The following is a 17317-nucleotide window of genomic DNA, read 5'->3' on the forward strand; positions in this document are numbered from 1 at the left end:
TTTTCATGAAGAAGGGGCCCCAGAGGCCGAAGCGCCTCGGCCCTGGGCGTTGGGTCGTGGCCTTGAGCTACAGCAGCGAAGCTCCCGGGCGCGGTGCTGGAGCCGTCCCCACGCGGTGCTGCAAGTGCGTGAGCCTCCCGGGCGCCCTCTCACCTGGGCAGAGCGCGGTGGCACCACCGCCCTGGCACGTGGGGGCGGAGGGGATGCGTGTTGTGTGGCCAGTGCCTGGCACAGAGCAGATGCCGATGGACACGTCACTGCTGCTGTCCTGCTGACTGCCGGGCCCCCACGGTGCAGCCCATTCGTGTAACCATAGCCTTCTGGCCCTGGCCTGGCCCTTCTGAAGGGGCCCCACACTCAGGGCCAGGCGGGAGAGGCAAACCTGAGGGACGGCGGGGGGGTCAGCAGGACCGGTGGGCACCGGGCCATTCATGCCCTGCCTAAGGCACCTGCTTTCAAACCTGCGGGGTCTGCACCCTGACACCCAGACTGAGGGTGGCTCACACCGTGCGGACTTGTCAGTCGGGGTGACGGGGCGGCAGAGCAGACCAGGTGCTGGGTTCTCTGTGATAACTTATCTCTTAACAAGTTACGGTGAGACGCACGGCACGTAAGGTTCGTTCTGTGAACCACTTGGACGTACGTCACTCAGCGGCATTTAGTCCATTCGCTGTGGTTTCTACCTCCCTCCTCGTTCCAGGATATTTTCACCACCCTCCCCCGCCCCCGGCCTCCAGCCCTGGCAGCCACCAGCCTGCTCTGTGCCTGTGGGCCTCCCTAATGGGGACATTTCCTGTAATGGGTCCTACGCCCTTGCCTCTGTGGCTGGCTTCTCCCTCGGCATCGTGTGCTCATCACCCGCCCGGTGCGCCTGGCGGCTCCGTTCCCGTTCGCGGCTGAGCAGGGTTCCATCGTGCAGGCTGTGGCCGCCCACCATCGGCAGGGCCTTTCCCGTCTTCTAGGTGTTTCACGAGAGCATCATCGCCGTGAGCGACAGGCTGACTCGCTGCACGCTGCAGCTCTACACGGACATCGTGCAGGACCTGCCGCCCACCCCGTCCAAGTTCCACTACATCTTCAACCTGCGCGACCTCTCGCGGGTGTTCCACGGGCTGGTCCTCACCAACCCTGAGCGGTGAGTCGCGGCGTCTCGCCAGCCGGTGTTGCAGCAGGGTCTCTTCTGTTCCTTTAAGACAAGGACTCGGCCCTGACCGGTGTGGCTCAGTGGATAGAGCGTCGGCCTGCGGACTGAAGGGTCCCAGGTTCGATTCCGGTCAAGGGCATGTACCTTGGTTGCGGGCACATCCCCAGTAGGAGGTGTGTAGGAGGCAGCTGATCGATGTTTCTTTCTCATCGATGTTTCTAACTCTCTCTTCCTCTCTGTAAAAAAATCAATTAAAAAAACACACACAAAAAAAAGACAAGGACTTGGCGGCGCGTCCCGTCAGCCCGTGCACCGGGAGTCTCCAGGGCCTTGTTCACCTCACGCCCCGCCGCCGTCCGCCCTGGGCTTGAAGGCGGAGTGACAGGAGGCAGAGGGTGGCGGGACCGTGCGTCCCGGGCCGGACCGCTCTGCTGCCCCCCCATTCTCAGTCCCCACGTCTGCACTGTGTTCCTCTCGCTTGTGCCACGGAATTGTTGGCAGTTAAAATGGGGAACTGTGTCTGTGGGAGCAGCAAGCGCAGAGGGTGTGGGCCTGGGCACACCCATGTTCTCTGCCAAACTGGACTGGTCGGCGCGTTTCTTTTCTCGGCTTTTATTTTGTGTGTTTCTTCGTGTGCATGTACGTTTGCACCAGTGAACACTCCACGTGGATTTGCAAGCAGAGTCGCATTGTCAATCCACATCATCTAAACGGATTAAGGACTTCCCACCAGCCCAGACCGTCTCGGTGCCCTCGAGGGGTTCGGACTGGCAGCTTGGAGGGGGCAGCTCCAGGCATTTGGGGTGCTGTGAGGCCTCTTTGCCAGAAACCAGAGGAAGTCGGGGTCCGGGTCCGGGTCCGGCGGGACGGAGCTGGCTCTGAGGGGGAGGCGCTGCTGGTGCCCGGTGCCGGTTTAGATCCGTGTCCCCGCCAGCGGAGCCGTCAGGCGCGCGTCCTGTGCCACGCGTGTCCTTTAGAGACAGCGCCCCGCTCTTCCTCCCGGAGGGTGCGCTGTAGGCACCACTTCATGGTCCTCACAGGGAACGTGTCGGCTTCCGTGAAGCCCCATTCCTGTGGGCTCAGCGGGGGGGTGGGGCGGGGCGGCCCACGGAGGCACTGTCCTTGTCCTCACCCGGGGACCCTCCTGAAACAGGAGCTTCAGCCGCGTCTCCGATGCCTCGGGGCTGATGGCGTCCCTTCCACCACAGGTTCCAGACGGTGGCCCAGATGGTGAGAGTCTGGAGGAACGAGTGTCTGCGGGTCTTCCACGACCGGCTGATCAACGAAGAAGATAAGGAGCTGGTCCGTGTGCAGAGCCACGCAGATGCCGCGGGTCCCGTGTCGGGGGGTCCCGGGTGGGGGCGTCTCAGGTGGGGGGGTAGCAAACCTGTGTGTTGCTATGTAGTAAATAGACACTGAAGACAGAGGTCGGCGTAGAGGGGGGGGCGAGCAGGCGCCTTGCCACGCTGGGAGGGCATGGGCCCCATAACCCTGGTTGTGCTTCCCCCGCAGTGGGCGCACGGGTGGGGTTTGGGTCGTCACTGGCCCCTGTCGCAGGTGCAAGAGTACATAGCAGACCTGGTCACGGAGTACTTCAAGGACGACGTGGAGGTGGTGATGAGGGACCCCATCCTGTTCGGAGACTTCCGCATGGCGCTGCACGAGGAGGAGGAGCGCGTTTACGAGGACATCCAGGACTACGAGGCGGCCAAGGCGCTGTTCCAGGTGCGGGCGGGGTGCGTGGGAGTGACCGGAGGAGGGTGTGAAACGCACACCCTTGGGCTCACCCCGAGAGTCCCTCCATCGAGCCAGGGAGGGTCCCGGTGCCAGTGCGCCGCCAGGTTGGAAGCCGCTCTCCCGAGTGGAGCTCGGCCACCCGCCGGCGACGGAGGCCTCCACCGGGAATGCCGGCCCCAGGCCCCAAACCCAGTGATGGCACTCCTCAACCCCTGCAGGCACCGGGAGGAGTCTCCCCGCCACGCTCAGTCCCTCCCGGACACCGGGAGAGAGCCCGCGCCTAACCCCCCCCCCCCCGAATGGTCCCCCCGCAGGAGATCCTGGAGGAGTACAACGAGAGCAACACCCGCATGGACCTGGTGCTCTTCGACGACGCCCTGGAGCACCTGACGCGCGTGCACCGCATCATCCGCCTGGACCGCGGCCACGCGCTGCTGGTGGGCGTCGGCGGCTCCGGGAAGCAGTCCCTGGCCAGGCTGGCCGCCTTCACGGCCGGCTACGAGGTGCGCCCCCGGCCCGCTGTCCACGTGGGGGAGCTGGCTTCTCGGTCAGGTTCCGTGCACGGCCTCCCGCCGGTCACCAGGCACGCAGGAGCTCACTGCGGTGCCGCTCCCCCGCCCTTGACTGCTCGCTCGTCCTCCGCTTCCTTCCTTGCCTCCCTGTCACTCAACTCGCTCGTTTTACAACCGAAGGTCTCTTTCCCACCCCGTCCTCCGCCCTCACAGAGCCCCGCGTGGACAGCCCTGTGCTGGCCGCACGCCCGCCCGCCCTCCGCCGTGTGCAGGCTCAGAGCGCCCGTCGGGTTTGTTTGACAAAAGGATGTGACTGTTTCTCTGTCCGAGTTTCTCGCTCAGCAGTCTGTGTGAAACGGCCTGGTCACCTGGTTGGCCTGGCTTGTCCGTCCCTCACCGATGGCTCTCGCCCTGGCAGTCCAGTCCCCGCAGATGCGCGAGTTCTGCGTCACGGAGCCGCCGCCCCCCCTCTGCCCCCCCCCCCCCCCGCACGCTCACGGTCTCACGCAGCGCCCTGCTCCGTGCCGGCAGGTGTTTGAGATCCTCCTGAGCCGCGGCTACTCCGAGAACAACTTCCGGGAGGACCTGAAGAGCCTCTACCTGAGGCTGGGCATCGAGAACAAGACGACCATCTTCCTGTTCACGGACGCGCACGTGGTGGAGGAGGGCTTCCTGGAGCTCATCAACAACATGCTCACCTCAGGTGCCGGCTCCCTCCGGCCGGCCTGCGGCGCTCGCCGCGGGGGGGGGGGGGGGGGTGCAGGGGGGGCGGTGACCGTGCGCCGGAGCATGACAGGCCACTGGCACCCCCCCCCCATTAAGTCGTGACGTATTGCCAAGTGTCTCTGGGGGAAACTGCCCCGGATGAGAACCTGCTCTGATGCTCGTGCTCACCCTCCAGGTAAGAGGAGGCATTTGTTCCCATTTCCCAGGTGAGGAGACTGAGGCTCGAAGGGGTGAGCCTGGGGTCTCAGAGCTGCTGTTTGGGCTCTTCCCGGGACCCTGTGCTCCGCCGTTCGGGGCCGGAGGGACTCCCCGGCCCTGGGAAACCCGCTGTCCTTGCCCCCAGGCATGGTGCCCGCGCTCTTCGGCGAAGAGGAGAAGGAGGCCATCCTCGGTCAGATTGGCCAGGAGGCGCTGAAGCAGGGGATCGGCCCGGCCAAGGAGTCCGTGTGGCAGTACTTCGTGAACAAGAGTGCCAACAATCTGCACATCGTCCTGGGCATGTCGCCTGTGGGGGACACCCTGAGGACCTGGTGCCGCAACTTCCCAGGTGCGCTCGGCTGGGCTGGAGATCCGGGCGCCCCCTCAGCAGGGCATGTGCCTCGGGGAGCCATGCACGGCTTGAGGCTCCACCTGCAAGTGAAACATGCGTGTCGTGGGTGGGGATTTGCACTGTGCGGTGTGGGGCCAGCAGGCGCCGCCCGTGCGTGTTGTCCCCGGGGGGTGCCGTCCTTCTGACAGCGGGGCATGCTCGCCGTCCCAGGGCGAGACCCGGGTGTGCTCAGCAGCACTTCCTGCTGCCTCCCCGGTGCCAGGATCGTGCCAGCCTGTGGGCGGTGCAGTGCCCTCGGCACGCTGGGTTGTCGGCGCTGGGCTGGCAGGTCCCCCCCTGCGAGGGGCCAGGGGCTGCAGACATCCTAGTGCCCAGACTGCCCCTCGTGTCAGCAGTGCTGGGCCTGAAGCCCGCTGCTGCGGCGTTATCTCGGACACGGTGTGCTGGGAACGGAAGATGGGTCGGTGTTGAGCATCCGGCTTGCACAGCTACCCTCTGCTTCTCTGCTTTCAAGGTCTGGTGAATAACACTGGCATCGACTGGTTCATGCCCTGGCCGCCCCAGGCCCTGCATGCGGTCGCCAAGTCGTTTTTAGGTAAGTGGCCGCTGAGATGGGGACCACGTTAGTGGTTAACAAAGCAGTTGGTTACCGCTTCCTTTCAACACACTGCGGGCCAGTGGTGTCATTGCCAGCTTTACCCAGTGGCCGGATATGTTTCTATTGAACGAGTACAAAAACGTTTTACGTAGATGCTAAAGGCACGCCTTAAAATTAAATACCCATTGCCTTTTGGAGTTACTTATTACATGTTCTTACAAGCTAATATCTTTTTAAAGTATGCTACTTTGTAAAACACTGTGCAATATGAAGCGAGAATTCTTGTGATCCGTCCGCAACGTGTTAAAAAATATTTTTATTGATTCCAGAGAGGAAGGGAGAAGGAGGGAGAGAGAGAAACATCCATGATGAGAGAGAATCACGGATCGGCTGCCTCCTGTGCACCCCACCCTGGGGATCGAGCCTGAAACCTGGGCCTGTGCCCTGACTGGGAATCAAACCATGACCTCCTGGTCCCTAGGTCAACACTCGACCACTGAGCCTTAGTTCTTTCTAAACATCGAGGGGAAGTATCCTCGGGAGAGGTTAAGTAGGCGTGAATAGATGAAGCGCCCTGGTAAGCACAGTCAGTAATTAACTGCCCCGGCGTGAGGAGGGCAGCTCTGGGGGAGGGCCGAGAGGAGCAGGACCGTCCGCGTTCTCGGAGAGCAGTTCGGTGTGTGGAGCAGCACCGCGGCCCAGCGGGGCCACCAGCAAGTGACAATGGCTCTTGTTTTTCCAAAAACATTTTATCACTTTTTTGGTGTAAAATACATGGAACATAGAATTTGTCTTTTTAGCTATTTTCACATACACAGCTGCCGGGCATCAGCACATTCACATCGTTGTGCCGCCACCACCACCCACGTCCTGAACGTTCTCCTCTTGTGGCGCTGAAACCGGGTGCCCATTCCGTCCGGTTCCCGCCCTCCTCCCTCCCCCAGTTCCCCGTCACCGCCAGTCCGTGTTCTGTCTCCGCGAACGTGCCTATGGTAGATGTTCGTGTAAGTCAAGGCACACCATGCTTGTCCCTCTGTCTGCTTGCATGTAGCATGCTTTCGGGCATGCCTTCCTCTTCAGGCTGGCTAACATTCACGGAGTGGATGAACCACACTTTCATCCATCGCCCGGGGATGGATACCGGGGTCACTTCTGCTCTGGCTGCTGTGAACATCAGCGTCCGTGATGTCCCCTTTGGGGACACAGCCCGGAGCGAAACTGCTGGGTCCCGTGGGAATTCTTACTTAACTTCTCAAGGAACTGCTCTTGTCCTTTCGCGAGGAGGCCCATTTCCCGTCGTCCCTCCCTCTTTAGGGCCTAATACGATGATCCCAGAAGAACATATAGAAGATCTGGTGGAACACGTGGTTTTGGTTCACGGGTCCGTGGGCGAATTCAGCAAACAGTTTCTGCAGAAGCTGAGGCGCAGCAACTACGTAACGCCCAAGAACTACCTTGACTTCATTAACACGTACTCGAAATTACTGGATGAGAAGACACAGTACAACATAGGTGAGCCTGGGCGCGGGCGGCCACAGGCATGTCATCGCTGACGACGATCCAGACCCCGACCCTGTCGGTGAGCGGTGCCGCGGAGTGGGGTCAGGCGTGCGCGGGCCGAGGCGGAGCGGGACCCGGCTGGGCGCCGCGCTCCGGGGGCTCCTGGGTGGGCAGGCCCTGCGCGCCTTGCTGTCACTGCCGTGTGGGCTGTGCACCTGCTCAGCTCTAAGCCCCGCACTGCAGACTGGGCGGCAGCAGAGCGCTCGGTGGCAGACGCTTTTAGTTTCTGATTCATTTCTTACTGAGAAGGACGAGCCTGAAACACCCACAGGTAGCAACGCGTTGTGCAAAGGCTGCAGCATCAGAGCCCGGGAAGGGAGATTTAAAACCGCTCCCGGCAGCTTTGCCTCGAGGCCACCTCTACCTGAGTTCTGGGTTAAGTCCTTTCAGACTTCCTTTGTTGGGAAATGCTTTTTTAAAAATGCTACGACTCCTGGCCAGACCAAGGGCTGTTTTCAGAAATATGTTCATTTTGGCTGATGCCAGCTCCTCTGGCAGTGGAGGTGCTGAGCGATGCCTGACATTTCATGAGAAGGCTGTTTCCCGGCGAGCCCAGGCCGGGCACGGCGCCGCGAGGCCACTGGCGTGCTGGCCCGGCTGCTGGAGGCCGCTCTCTCTCCTCAGCTCAGTGCAAGCGGCTGGAGGGCGGGCTGGACAAGCTGAAGGAGGCCTCCATCCAGCTGGACGAGCTGAACAGGAAGCTGGCCGAGCAGAAGATCGTGCTGGCCGAGAAGTCCACCGCCTGCGAGGCCCTGCTGGACGAGATCGTCACCAACACAGCCATCGGTGAGTGCGGCTGGTAGGGCGGGGACACCCCACAGCGGCCGGCCTCCTCCAGAGGCCCTGGGGGCTGCAGGGCTGGGCATTGCTCGGTCATAGATGCATCCCCACCTCTGCCCCGTCGTCACACGACCTCTTCCCTCCGTCTCTGCGCCCTCGGGGCCTTCTGACCAGGACACAGCAGTGGATGTAGGGCCCACTGTCACCTCAGGCTAAGTACCCCGACAAAGACACTTCCCACAGAAGGCAGCATTCTGAGGTTCTGGGTGGGCGTGCATTTGGGGGGAACATCATTCCACCCGTGTACCTCCTGTGGGCCTTGGGAGGTGCTGTGTGCTGGGGAGGGAACCACACAGCCAGCCGCCGGGGAGATGTGAGTCCAGGCCTGACCGTGCCATGAAGCAGGCACAGAGCGATGAGGCGGGAGCCGCGGGCAGGCCACCATAGGGAGTGGCTTTTGAGCTGGGCCTGAACGCACGTGGCAAAGGGGTGATAAAAATGCAGAGAGGCCCCCCGTGAGCAGGAGACAGGGAGGGCAGCCCTGTGCCCGCGGGCTCTGGGCAGGCAGGCCGGGGCTGTCACGTGGGCTGGAGCGGGTGGGACGTGGCTGGGAGGTTGGTCAGAGCAGCAGTCCTGGTTGGAGACCCGGCGTCCCGGGAGCACACCGCCCCCGGTGGCCCAGCAATGACCCTGAAGGGCTGTCACTGCTTTGGCTCAAAAGCAGTGGCCTGGCCCCCACACCCAGCAGCCTCTAACCCCCGCCCCCAGCCGAGGAAAAGAAGAAGCTGGCGGAGGAGAAGGCCATGGACATCGAGGAGCAGAACAAGATCATCGCGGTGGAGAAGGCCGAGGCCGAGACGGCCCTCGCCGAGGTCATGCCCATCCTGGAGGCCGCCAAGCTGGAGCTGCAGAAGCTGGACAAGTCGGACGTGACGGAGATCAGGTACCTGCAGGCGCCGCCCGCTGGGCTCGTCCCCGCTCACTCCTGAGAGCAGCGGCCCACGGAGGGGATGGCTTCATCGGAGAGGAGGGGGGGCCGGAGGCGCGGGGCTTGCCCCAGGCCCCCCAGCTGGTGGGTAGCAGGGCCTGCTGGCCTTGAACCCAGGCCGACTCCCACGGGGAGACTGGGCTGTGGGGGGGCTGTGTGGGTCAGTCCTCTCGTGGGAACGCGCTCAGGGCCGGCAGCACCCGCTGGGACAGACGGCAGAGCGGCCCCTCGGGGCCCCGGGCGATGCCAGGGGCGCTGTCCAAAGGGCGAGGCCCCAGACCTGCCCTCGGAGAAGCTCGCCCCTGGAGCCCACATGCCGCCGGGTCGTGGCTTCCTCTGCCCCGCGCATCGCCGCTCCGAGGCCCAGCTCCAGGCGCGCATGCGCCGGGACCCTCGGTGAGGCCGCGTGCTCGCCCCGCCCGTGTCCGCCAGGTCCTTCGCGAAGCCCCCGAAGCAGGTGCAGACGGTGTGCGAGTGCATCCTCATCATGAAGGGCTACAAGGAGCTCAACTGGAAGACGGCCAAGGGCATGATGTCCGACCCCAACTTCCTGCGCTCGCTCATGGAGATCGACTTCGACTCCATCACGCAGGGCCAAGTGAAGAACATCCGCAGTGCGTGGGCGCGGTGGGCGTGGCCGACTCGCTCTGCACGGGGCACCTCAGTGTCGGGGGCCGGGAAGGAGAGCCAGGAGGGGGCTTGTCGCAGGCAGGGTGGCCCGTGGCCCTGAGGATGGAGGGGGGCGGTTCGGGAGGCAGATGGTGGTGCTGTCCTGTGAAGCAGGAGGGGGGTGCTCTGGTTCCCCGGACAGGACCGTCTCTGGCACTCAGGCCAGCACCACCTTCTGTGCCTGCCCGACAGGCCTGGTGGTGCCTGGAATCGGCCTAACCCAGGGGTGGGCAAACTTTTTGACTCGAGGGCCACCATGGGTTCTTAGACTGGACCGGAGGGCCGGAACAAAAGCATGGATGGAGTGTTTGTGTGAACTAATATAAATTCAAAGTAAAGGAGCGGAGGGGAGAGCAAGAGAACCCTCCGCTCTTTCGGCTCCGCGGGCCGGATAGAACAGCCGAACGGGCCGGATCCGGCCTGCGGGCCGTAGTTTGCCCACGGCTGGCCTAACCCCTGACTTCTCTTCTTGCGCCTCTTGCCTCATAAGGTCTCCTGCGGGTCCCTGGGGGGAGGGTGAGGAGGCGGACAGCACCACCCACGCCAGCCCCTCGGCTTCAGCAGCGTGCCCCCTGGCCCGCAGGCCTGAGCCGGGCGGGGGGGGGGGGGGCAGCCTTTGCTAAGACGGCATGAGTGCCTGGCACCCCAACACTGGCTCAGCCCTTTGTCACCCAGCGCTCGTCTGCAGCCGCTTAAACACAAACCAAAGGAAACATACAGGCTGCCGACCCCAGACCCCAGGCGCCACTCCGTCTGATACCGGTGGATGAGAGGTTGCTCTGCGGGTGAGGGAGCGGGTAGAGGCCACCGTGACCCCTAATGGCCTGCGAACCTGTGAGCTCCCTGCTCTGGAGTCCCCTGGGGCTGCCGGCTGCCGTACGGAAGCGCCCGGGTCACGGGATGTTCTGTGCCCGTCACTCGCCTTAAACATCCTCTTACATAAAGCTCCTTCGGTTGGACCCACCCTGCTGTCCGTGGGTCCCCGGGCCCCGCGCACGCGTGACCGAGGAGAGAGGCACCGGTCACACGCCTTGTCCTCGGGCAAGTTCTTTCCCGTCACCGAGCCGCTGCGCCTCTGGCCTTCAGGTCTCTTGAAGACTCTCAACACCACCATCGAGGAAATGGAGGCCGTGAGCAAGGCAGGCCTGGGCATGCTGAAGTTTGTCGAAGCTGTGATGGGCTACTGCGACGTTTTCAAAGAAATCAAGCCCAAAAGGGAAAAGGTATCGCCGTCTGTAAGGCGCGCACTGCCGCTGAGGGACCCGCGTGGGGTCAGAGTTAACGGGCCCACGGCTTTGCTGGGAGAGTTCCGGCAAGGTTCCGATTCTTAAGCCCCATAAACATTTCTCCCCAATCAACAAACTACAGCTCTCGTTTAGGCCTCGTGGCCACGGACAGAAACTGTCCTAGATTTCCCGATTTCGTGTGAAGAGAGCAGGCGGAGAGATTTAAGGGGGCTGTCGAAGGCAGCGGTCGCCACCCAGTGGTCCGTGCGGGCCCGAAGGCTGGGACGCGGGTCCAGAGGGGAGCGGGCTTCGCCCCCACGTGCTGTGGACGTTGGGCCGGGCAGTTGTTTGTCGTGGGGGCTGCCCTGTGCCGCTCAGCAGCGTCCCTGGCCTCTGGATGCCCCGGTCCCTGTCCCCGCTTCCAACTGCGACTGTCCCGTAGGTGGCCAGGCTGGAGCGGAACTTCTTCCTCACGAAGCGGGAGCTGGAGAAGATCCAGAACGAGCTGGCGGCGATCCAGAGGGAGCTGGAGGCCCTGGGGGCCAAGTACGAGGCGGCCATCCTGGAGAAGCAGAAGCTGCAGGAGGAGGCGGAGATCATGGAGCGCCGGCTCATCGCCGCCGACAAGCTCATCTCGGGGCTGGGCTCGGAGAACATCAGGTCGGCGGGCGTCTGCGCGCTCATCTGGAAACCGGGGAAGAGTCTGATCTGGCTCTCGCTGGTTTGGCTCCGTGGATAGATGGGGTGTCGGCCCAAGGAATGAAGGGTCCCGGGTTCCATTCTGGTCGAGGGCACGTACCTGGGTTTGCGGACTCAACCCCTGGCCCTGGTCCGGGCACGTTGTGGGAGGCAACCAATCGGTGTGTCTCTCTCACATCGTCGTTTCTCTCTGTGACCCGTTAGCAGTGGGTCCAGCTGGTTCTTCTAGGCCAGCCGTGGGCAAACCACGGCCCGCGGGCCGGATCCGGCTGTTCTATCCGGTTCTCTTGCTCTCCCCTCCGCTCCTTTACTTTGAATTTATATTCGTTCACACAAACACTCCATCCATGCTTTTGTTCCGGCCCTCCGGTCCAGTTTAAGAACCCATGGTGGCCCTCGAGTCAAAAAGTTCACCCACCCCTGTTCTAGAATGTTCCTTAGAGGTGCAGGAAGGTGCCTGCTCACCGCGGTGCCTCCTGCGCCAGGTGGCTGAGGGACCTGGACGAGCTGATGCACCGTCGCGTCCGGCTGCTGGGCGACTGCCTGCTGTGCGCGGCCTTCCTGAGCTACGAGGGCGCCTTCACCTGGGAGTTCCGCAACGAGATGGTCAACCAGGTGTGGCAGCGCGACATCACGGAGCGGGAGATCCCCCTGAGCTCCCCTTTCCGCTTGGAGAGCCTGCTCACGGACGACGTGGAGATCAGCAGGTGAGCCCGCGCCCGCAGGTCCAGGGGCGCCTCCAGCTGGGTCCCGTGGGGGGTTGTGGGGGGCACTGCGCGGCCAGCGCCTGACCCTGAGGAGGGTCCAGCCGTCTCGGGACTGTGGATTGTTCTGGAAAGCCGACCCCACCACCCTAGTCCTTGGTTCACAACTTGGCGAGAGAAATGGATTTCCCTGCCGCTGTCCCTTCCAGGTGGGGCTCCCAGGGACTGCCCCCCGATGAGCTCTCCGTCCAGAACGGCATCCTCACCACGCGGGCCAGCCGCTTCCCGCTCTGCATCGACCCCCAGCAGCAGGCGCTCAACTGGATAAAGAGGAAAGAGGAGAAAAACAATCTGCGGGTACGGCCGGGCCTCTGCCCGCGTCCTCCGCCCGCTCTGCCTCGGGCTCAGCCCCCGTGCCCCTCCCTGGCATCCCCTCGCCTCCAGCAATGCCCGGCCGGAGTGCCCGGCCTTGAGCCCTTGCGCGGAGCCCCCAAGCCGTGTGGAGTCAGGAAGGTGGGGCGAAGCCCCGGCTGCTGCTCTGCTCTGCGTGTTGCCCCTGGGCCTGTGAGCAGCTGAGGGCCCGTCGCGTTGCCTTCGGAGGCTGCACTTCACCTCCTAGACCAGGGGTGGGCAAACTTTTTGACTCGAGGGCCACAATGGGTTCTTAAACTGGACCGGAGGGCCGGAACAAAAGCATGGATGGAGTGTTTGTGTGAACTAATATAAATTCAAAGTAAAGGAGCGGAGGGGAGAGCAAGAGAACCGGAAGGAACAGCCGGATCCGGCCCGCGGGCCGTAGTTTGCCCACGGCTGTCATAGATGGACAGCCCAGTGGCTGGGTGTGTTCACAGAGTGGTGTAACCACCACCAGAGTCCGTTTCTGTCGCCCCCAAAAGGAACGCTGTGTCCTTGAGCACTGTCCTCCTCCCCCCAGTTCTTCCATCCCCCGGCCTCTGGCAGCCACTAGCAGATTTCCCATCCCTGCGCTTTCTGTCCCTGGATCTTCCATGTGAAGGGGATCCCAGTGTTGTTGGCCTTCCGTGTCCGGCTTCTCGCTCAGCACCGTGGCCGCCCACACTGGCAGGGGCAGTACCCACTGTGCGCCCGCACCGCGTTCACCCACCGCCGCGGACGCACGGAGGGTGTCGCCACTGGTTGGCTGCTGTGAATAGTGCAGCTAAGGACATCCGTGCTCAGGTTTTTGTGGGGTTTTCTGGCCACATTTTCATGCTGCCTGGGGTCCAGCCACTTCGCCGAAATCATCAAATCCAGATGTTGAGTTTCCCCTTTTCCAGTGGTTTCTGCTCCTTGCTCCTTGGCCTGCACCTGCTTGTATTCCAAGGCCACCCCCACTGGTCCCCTGACCCTTGGCACCTGCCTCCCCGCCCCCAGGTCGCCTCCTTCAACGACCCCGACTTCCTCAAGCAGCTGGAGATGTCCATTAAGTACGGCACGCCCTTCCTCTTCCACGACGTGGACGAGTACATCGACCCCGTCATCGACAACGTCCTGGAGAAGAACATCAAGGTCTCCCAGGGCCGGCAGTTCATCATCCTGGGCGACAAGGAGGTGGACTACGACTCCAACTTCCGGCTCTACCTCACCACCAAGCTGGCCAACCCCAGATACACCCCGTCCGTGTTCGGGAAAGCCATGGTGATCAACTACACGGGTGAGGGCCCAGGCCGCGGGGCCACGCGGGTCGTTGCCAGGGAGACCCCGTCTGAGACGAGGCTTTCCCAGGCCCTCGTTTCACCCAGTGCCCCTCGTTTCACTCAGTGCCCCTCACCATCCTCGTAGGCACTTCTTTTAAAAACATGCAGATTTCTGTTGATTTCAGAGAGGGGGGGGGGGGGAGAGGAATATCGAGGATGAGAGAGAATCACAGATGGGCTGCCTCCGGCACGCCGTCGGGGGGACCGAGCAGTGAGGGCCCGTGTCCCCCAGTCACTCTGAAGGGCCTGGAGGACCAGCTGCTGAGCGTGCTGGTGGCCTTCGAGAGGCACGAGCTGGAGGAGCAGCGGGAGCACCTGATCCAGGAGACGAGCGAGAACAAGAACCTGCTGAAGGACCTGGAAGACTCGCTGCTGCGGGAGCTGGCCACCTCCACGGGCAACATGCTGGACAACGTGGAGCTGGTGCAGACCCTGGAGGAGACCAAGTCCAAGGCCACGGAGGTCCGCTGCTCGGAGCGCGCCGCGTCTCGGGCTCGGGGTCCCGGCCTGGAGTCGGGGCTTTGGGTGGGGGGTCGTCCACCTGCGCTTCATCGGCCGCGGGCCTTGCGTCTCCTGAGGGTTTGCCTGATGAGAAATGCCCCCCCCGGGGGGGAGGGGGGCGCTGTGGGAGAGGGTGTCCTAAAGGTGTCCCAGGGCCTGTGCGTTAGGTCCCCTCGCCCTCGGGAGTGATGGAAGCCCAGCCTCCAGCTGACGTTGGAAGGGCGTTGGTCAGCTTAGAAGACAGAAAGGCCCCCGGCGGCTTCGGGCGGGGCTGGACCCAGGGCGCCCAGCCCTTCGTCCAGACTCGCCTTTGTTTCTGGGCCGGGCCTTCCGCGGGTGGCGTTGCTCTCTGCCTCCCCGGCGGCCAAGCTCCCGTGGCCTCGGATAGGTCTGCCTCGTGTCCGTTCAGGTCGAGTCCCAGGGGAGCGGGGGACCCCTTCCCTGTCCCCATCCCGAAGGTCCTCAGAGTCATTCAGTCCCATGCCCAGCGAACCATCCACGGCCCGGGGAAGTGTGGCTGGGGGTTCTGGAGTTGGGGTGCAGCCCCCCGTGAGGAATGAGATGGGGGTGCTGCGAGTCTCCAGGTGGAATGCGGGGCTGTCGGGAGAAGGTGCTGTGGGTCCGAGCCACGAGTGCCCACCACCTCTCACCACGGCGGGTGCTGCTGGGCCGTGTGAGCATCCCACGGGTCATTTTTGTTTTTTTCTTTTTCTTTTTTTTAAAAAAAAACATATTTTATTGATTTTTTACAAAGAGGAATGAAGAGGGATAGAGAGTTAGAAACATCGATGAGAGAGAAACATCGATCAGCTGCCTCCTGCACACCCCCTACTGGGGACGTGCCCGCAACCAAGGTACGTGCCCTTGACCGAAATCGAACCCGGGACCCTTCCGTCCGCAGGCCGACGCTCTATCCACTGAGCCACACCGGCCAGGACTGTTTTTTTCCTTTTTGCTGCCTCTCCCACTCCCGCCCTCCGCCTCCTGGTGTGGAGTCCCCTTGGTGAGGGGTGTGCGTGTCCTGTCTCCTTGGCAACCTGCACCTTCCCCGCAGGTGTCGGAGAAGCTCAAGCTGGCGGAGAAGACGGCCTTGGACATCGACCGGCTGCGGGACGGCTACCGGCCAGCGGCGCGGCGGGGCGCCATCCTGTTCTTCGTGCTGTCGGAGATGGCGCTGGTGACCACCATGTACCAGTACTCCCTGAGCGCCTTCCTCGACGTCTTCGGGCTGTCGCTCAAGAAGTCGCTGCCCGACTCCATCCTCATGAAGCGGCTCCGGAACATCATGGACACGCTGACCTTCAACATCTACAACTACGGCTGCACAGGTGGGCGCCCCGCAGCCAGGACCACCGCTGGGCCTGCTCCGGCCGGGTCCTCGTCCTGTCCCCACGTCGGGCGATGCGGGCCCGGGCACCGCACCTGTGAAGGTCCTGGGCTCAGGCTGCTTCTGCACGTGATCCGGGAGGGGACGGTCAGCCCATGCGGGGGCAGGAAAGGTTGTGGACGATGCTGTTCCTATGGGGTCAGGCAGGTAGCCGCCCTCTCACACACGCCAAGTGCAGTTCAGATCACAGACTCTGACTGGGACCCTGTCCCCAGGAACGCATTTCTTCTGTTAAAAGAACGCTGGGGTGCCAAAACCGGTTTGGCTCAGTGGCTAGAGCGTCGGCCTGCGGACTGAGGGGTCCCGGGTTCGATTCCGGTCAAGGGCATGTACCTGGGTTGTGGGCACATCCCCAGTGGGGGGTGTGCAGGAGGCAGCTGATCGATGTTTCTCTCTCATCGATGTTTCTAGCTCTCTATCCCTCTCCCTTCCTCTCTGTAAAAAATCAATAAAATATATTAAAAAAAAAAAAAAAAGAGCGCTGGGATGTGGCCTCCTCCTTAGGAGAGGCTGGGGACGTGCTTCCTCTGGCGCAGAGCCCTGCTCCCCCGCTTCCACAGCTGTATTAGAGCACTCACACAGACGGCGGCACATGTGAACTGAGCCCGTGTCTTCTGTACTCGGTCAGGGACTTCCCACGCAGGGAGCGTTCAGTGCAGCCGCCCTGCCCGGGGCTCTGTCACGTGGAAGGAAGCACGCTGTGTGCCAGAAGCTCGATTTTAGAAATGACTTTTTAAAATTTATTTAAATTCTTTATTGTTTAAAGTATTACATTGGTCTCCTTTTTCCCCCATTGACCTCTCCCCAGCCGCTCCCCCCCCCAGCACGTGCCCTCCCCACAGTGTCTGTGTCCACTGGTCATGCTAACATGCATGCACACAAGTCCTTTGGTTGATCTCTAACCATCCCCCCCCCCTCAGCCTTCCCTCTGAGGTTGGATGGTCTGTTTAGTGTTACCTTGTCTCTGCTCTATTTTTGTTCATCAGCTTATGTTGATCATTATTCCACACAGGAGTGAGGAGTGGGTCAGGTGGTATTTGTCTGCCTCTGTCGGCTTATTTCGCTCAGCATCATGCTCTCCAGCTGCACCCATGCTGCTGCGAATGGTAGTTCCTTCCTCCTTACGGCCGCGTGGCGTTCCACCGCGCAGATCACCCCCGCTCTCTGTCCACTCGCCTGCGGGGGCACCAGGCTGCTGGCCCGCCTCCGCTGCACACGGCGCTGCTAGAACGCAGGGTGCGCGTGTTTGGAAACGACTTTCACGTCGGGATCCACCTGTTTCTCCTCAGGGCTGTTTGAGAGGCACAAGTTACTCTTCTCTTTCAACATGACGATCAAGATAGAGCAGGCGGAGGGCCGGGTCCCCCAGGAGGAGCTCGAGTTCTTCCTGAAAGGTACGTGGGCCTCGGCCGTGCACGCGCATGCGGGCCGTGCACCCACAGCAGCGCCCCCTGCGTCCGCCTGGCGCGGGCTCCGGCCGCGCGTGGTGACTGTCTCAGTTCCATGTCGACCATTCCAGCCTAGAAACGGTTCTGGTCTGACGGGAGCCCCCGTCTCTGCCTGAGGCTGCCCCCCTTCCCAGTGGGCTGCCCCCAGCGAGGGAGGGCCCAGGGCAGAGCCGCCCCTCCCTGTGGCGACAGGAAACATCTCCCTGGAGAAGAACAAGCGGAAAAAGCCCTGCGCGTGGCTGCCCGACCAGGGCTGGGAGGACATCATGCTCTTGTCGGAGCTGTTCTCGGACGACTTCGGGAGTCTCCCCGACGATGTGGAGCAGCACCCCGCTGTCTGGCAGGAGGTGCGCCCCGCCCTCTCCCCCGCCGC

At 62.7% G+C, this 17317-nt stretch overlaps 1 protein-coding gene across 1 annotated transcript in view; it reads left to right on the plus strand.

Moving 5' to 3' along the window:
- Positions 1-17317, plus strand: part of DNAH10 (dynein axonemal heavy chain 10) — a 66322-nt gene that overhangs the window by 40792 nt on the left and 8213 nt on the right. Inside the window, exons 46-65 of the mRNA XM_080650243.1 lie at positions 963-1135; positions 2353-2446; positions 2702-2869; positions 3196-3384; positions 3925-4096; positions 4463-4666; positions 5184-5264; positions 6582-6779; positions 7452-7613; positions 8376-8550; positions 9028-9209; positions 10351-10487; positions 10933-11150; positions 11675-11896; positions 12103-12250; positions 13286-13565; positions 13841-14070; positions 15164-15437; positions 16786-16890; positions 17137-17291. Of these exons, the coding sequence (XP_080506369.1) occupies positions 963-1135; positions 2353-2446; positions 2702-2869; positions 3196-3384; positions 3925-4096; positions 4463-4666; positions 5184-5264; positions 6582-6779; positions 7452-7613; positions 8376-8550; positions 9028-9209; positions 10351-10487; positions 10933-11150; positions 11675-11896; positions 12103-12250; positions 13286-13565; positions 13841-14070; positions 15164-15437; positions 16786-16890; positions 17137-17291 (3567 nt within the window). The remainder of the gene's footprint in view (positions 1-962; positions 1136-2352; positions 2447-2701; positions 2870-3195; positions 3385-3924; positions 4097-4462; positions 4667-5183; positions 5265-6581; positions 6780-7451; positions 7614-8375; positions 8551-9027; positions 9210-10350; positions 10488-10932; positions 11151-11674; positions 11897-12102; positions 12251-13285; positions 13566-13840; positions 14071-15163; positions 15438-16785; positions 16891-17136; positions 17292-17317) is intronic.

This window comes from Plecotus auritus (assembly GCF_963455305.1).
Source record: "Plecotus auritus genome assembly, chromosome: 13".
Taxonomy (NCBI): Eukaryota; Metazoa; Chordata; class Mammalia; order Chiroptera; family Vespertilionidae; genus Plecotus; species Plecotus auritus.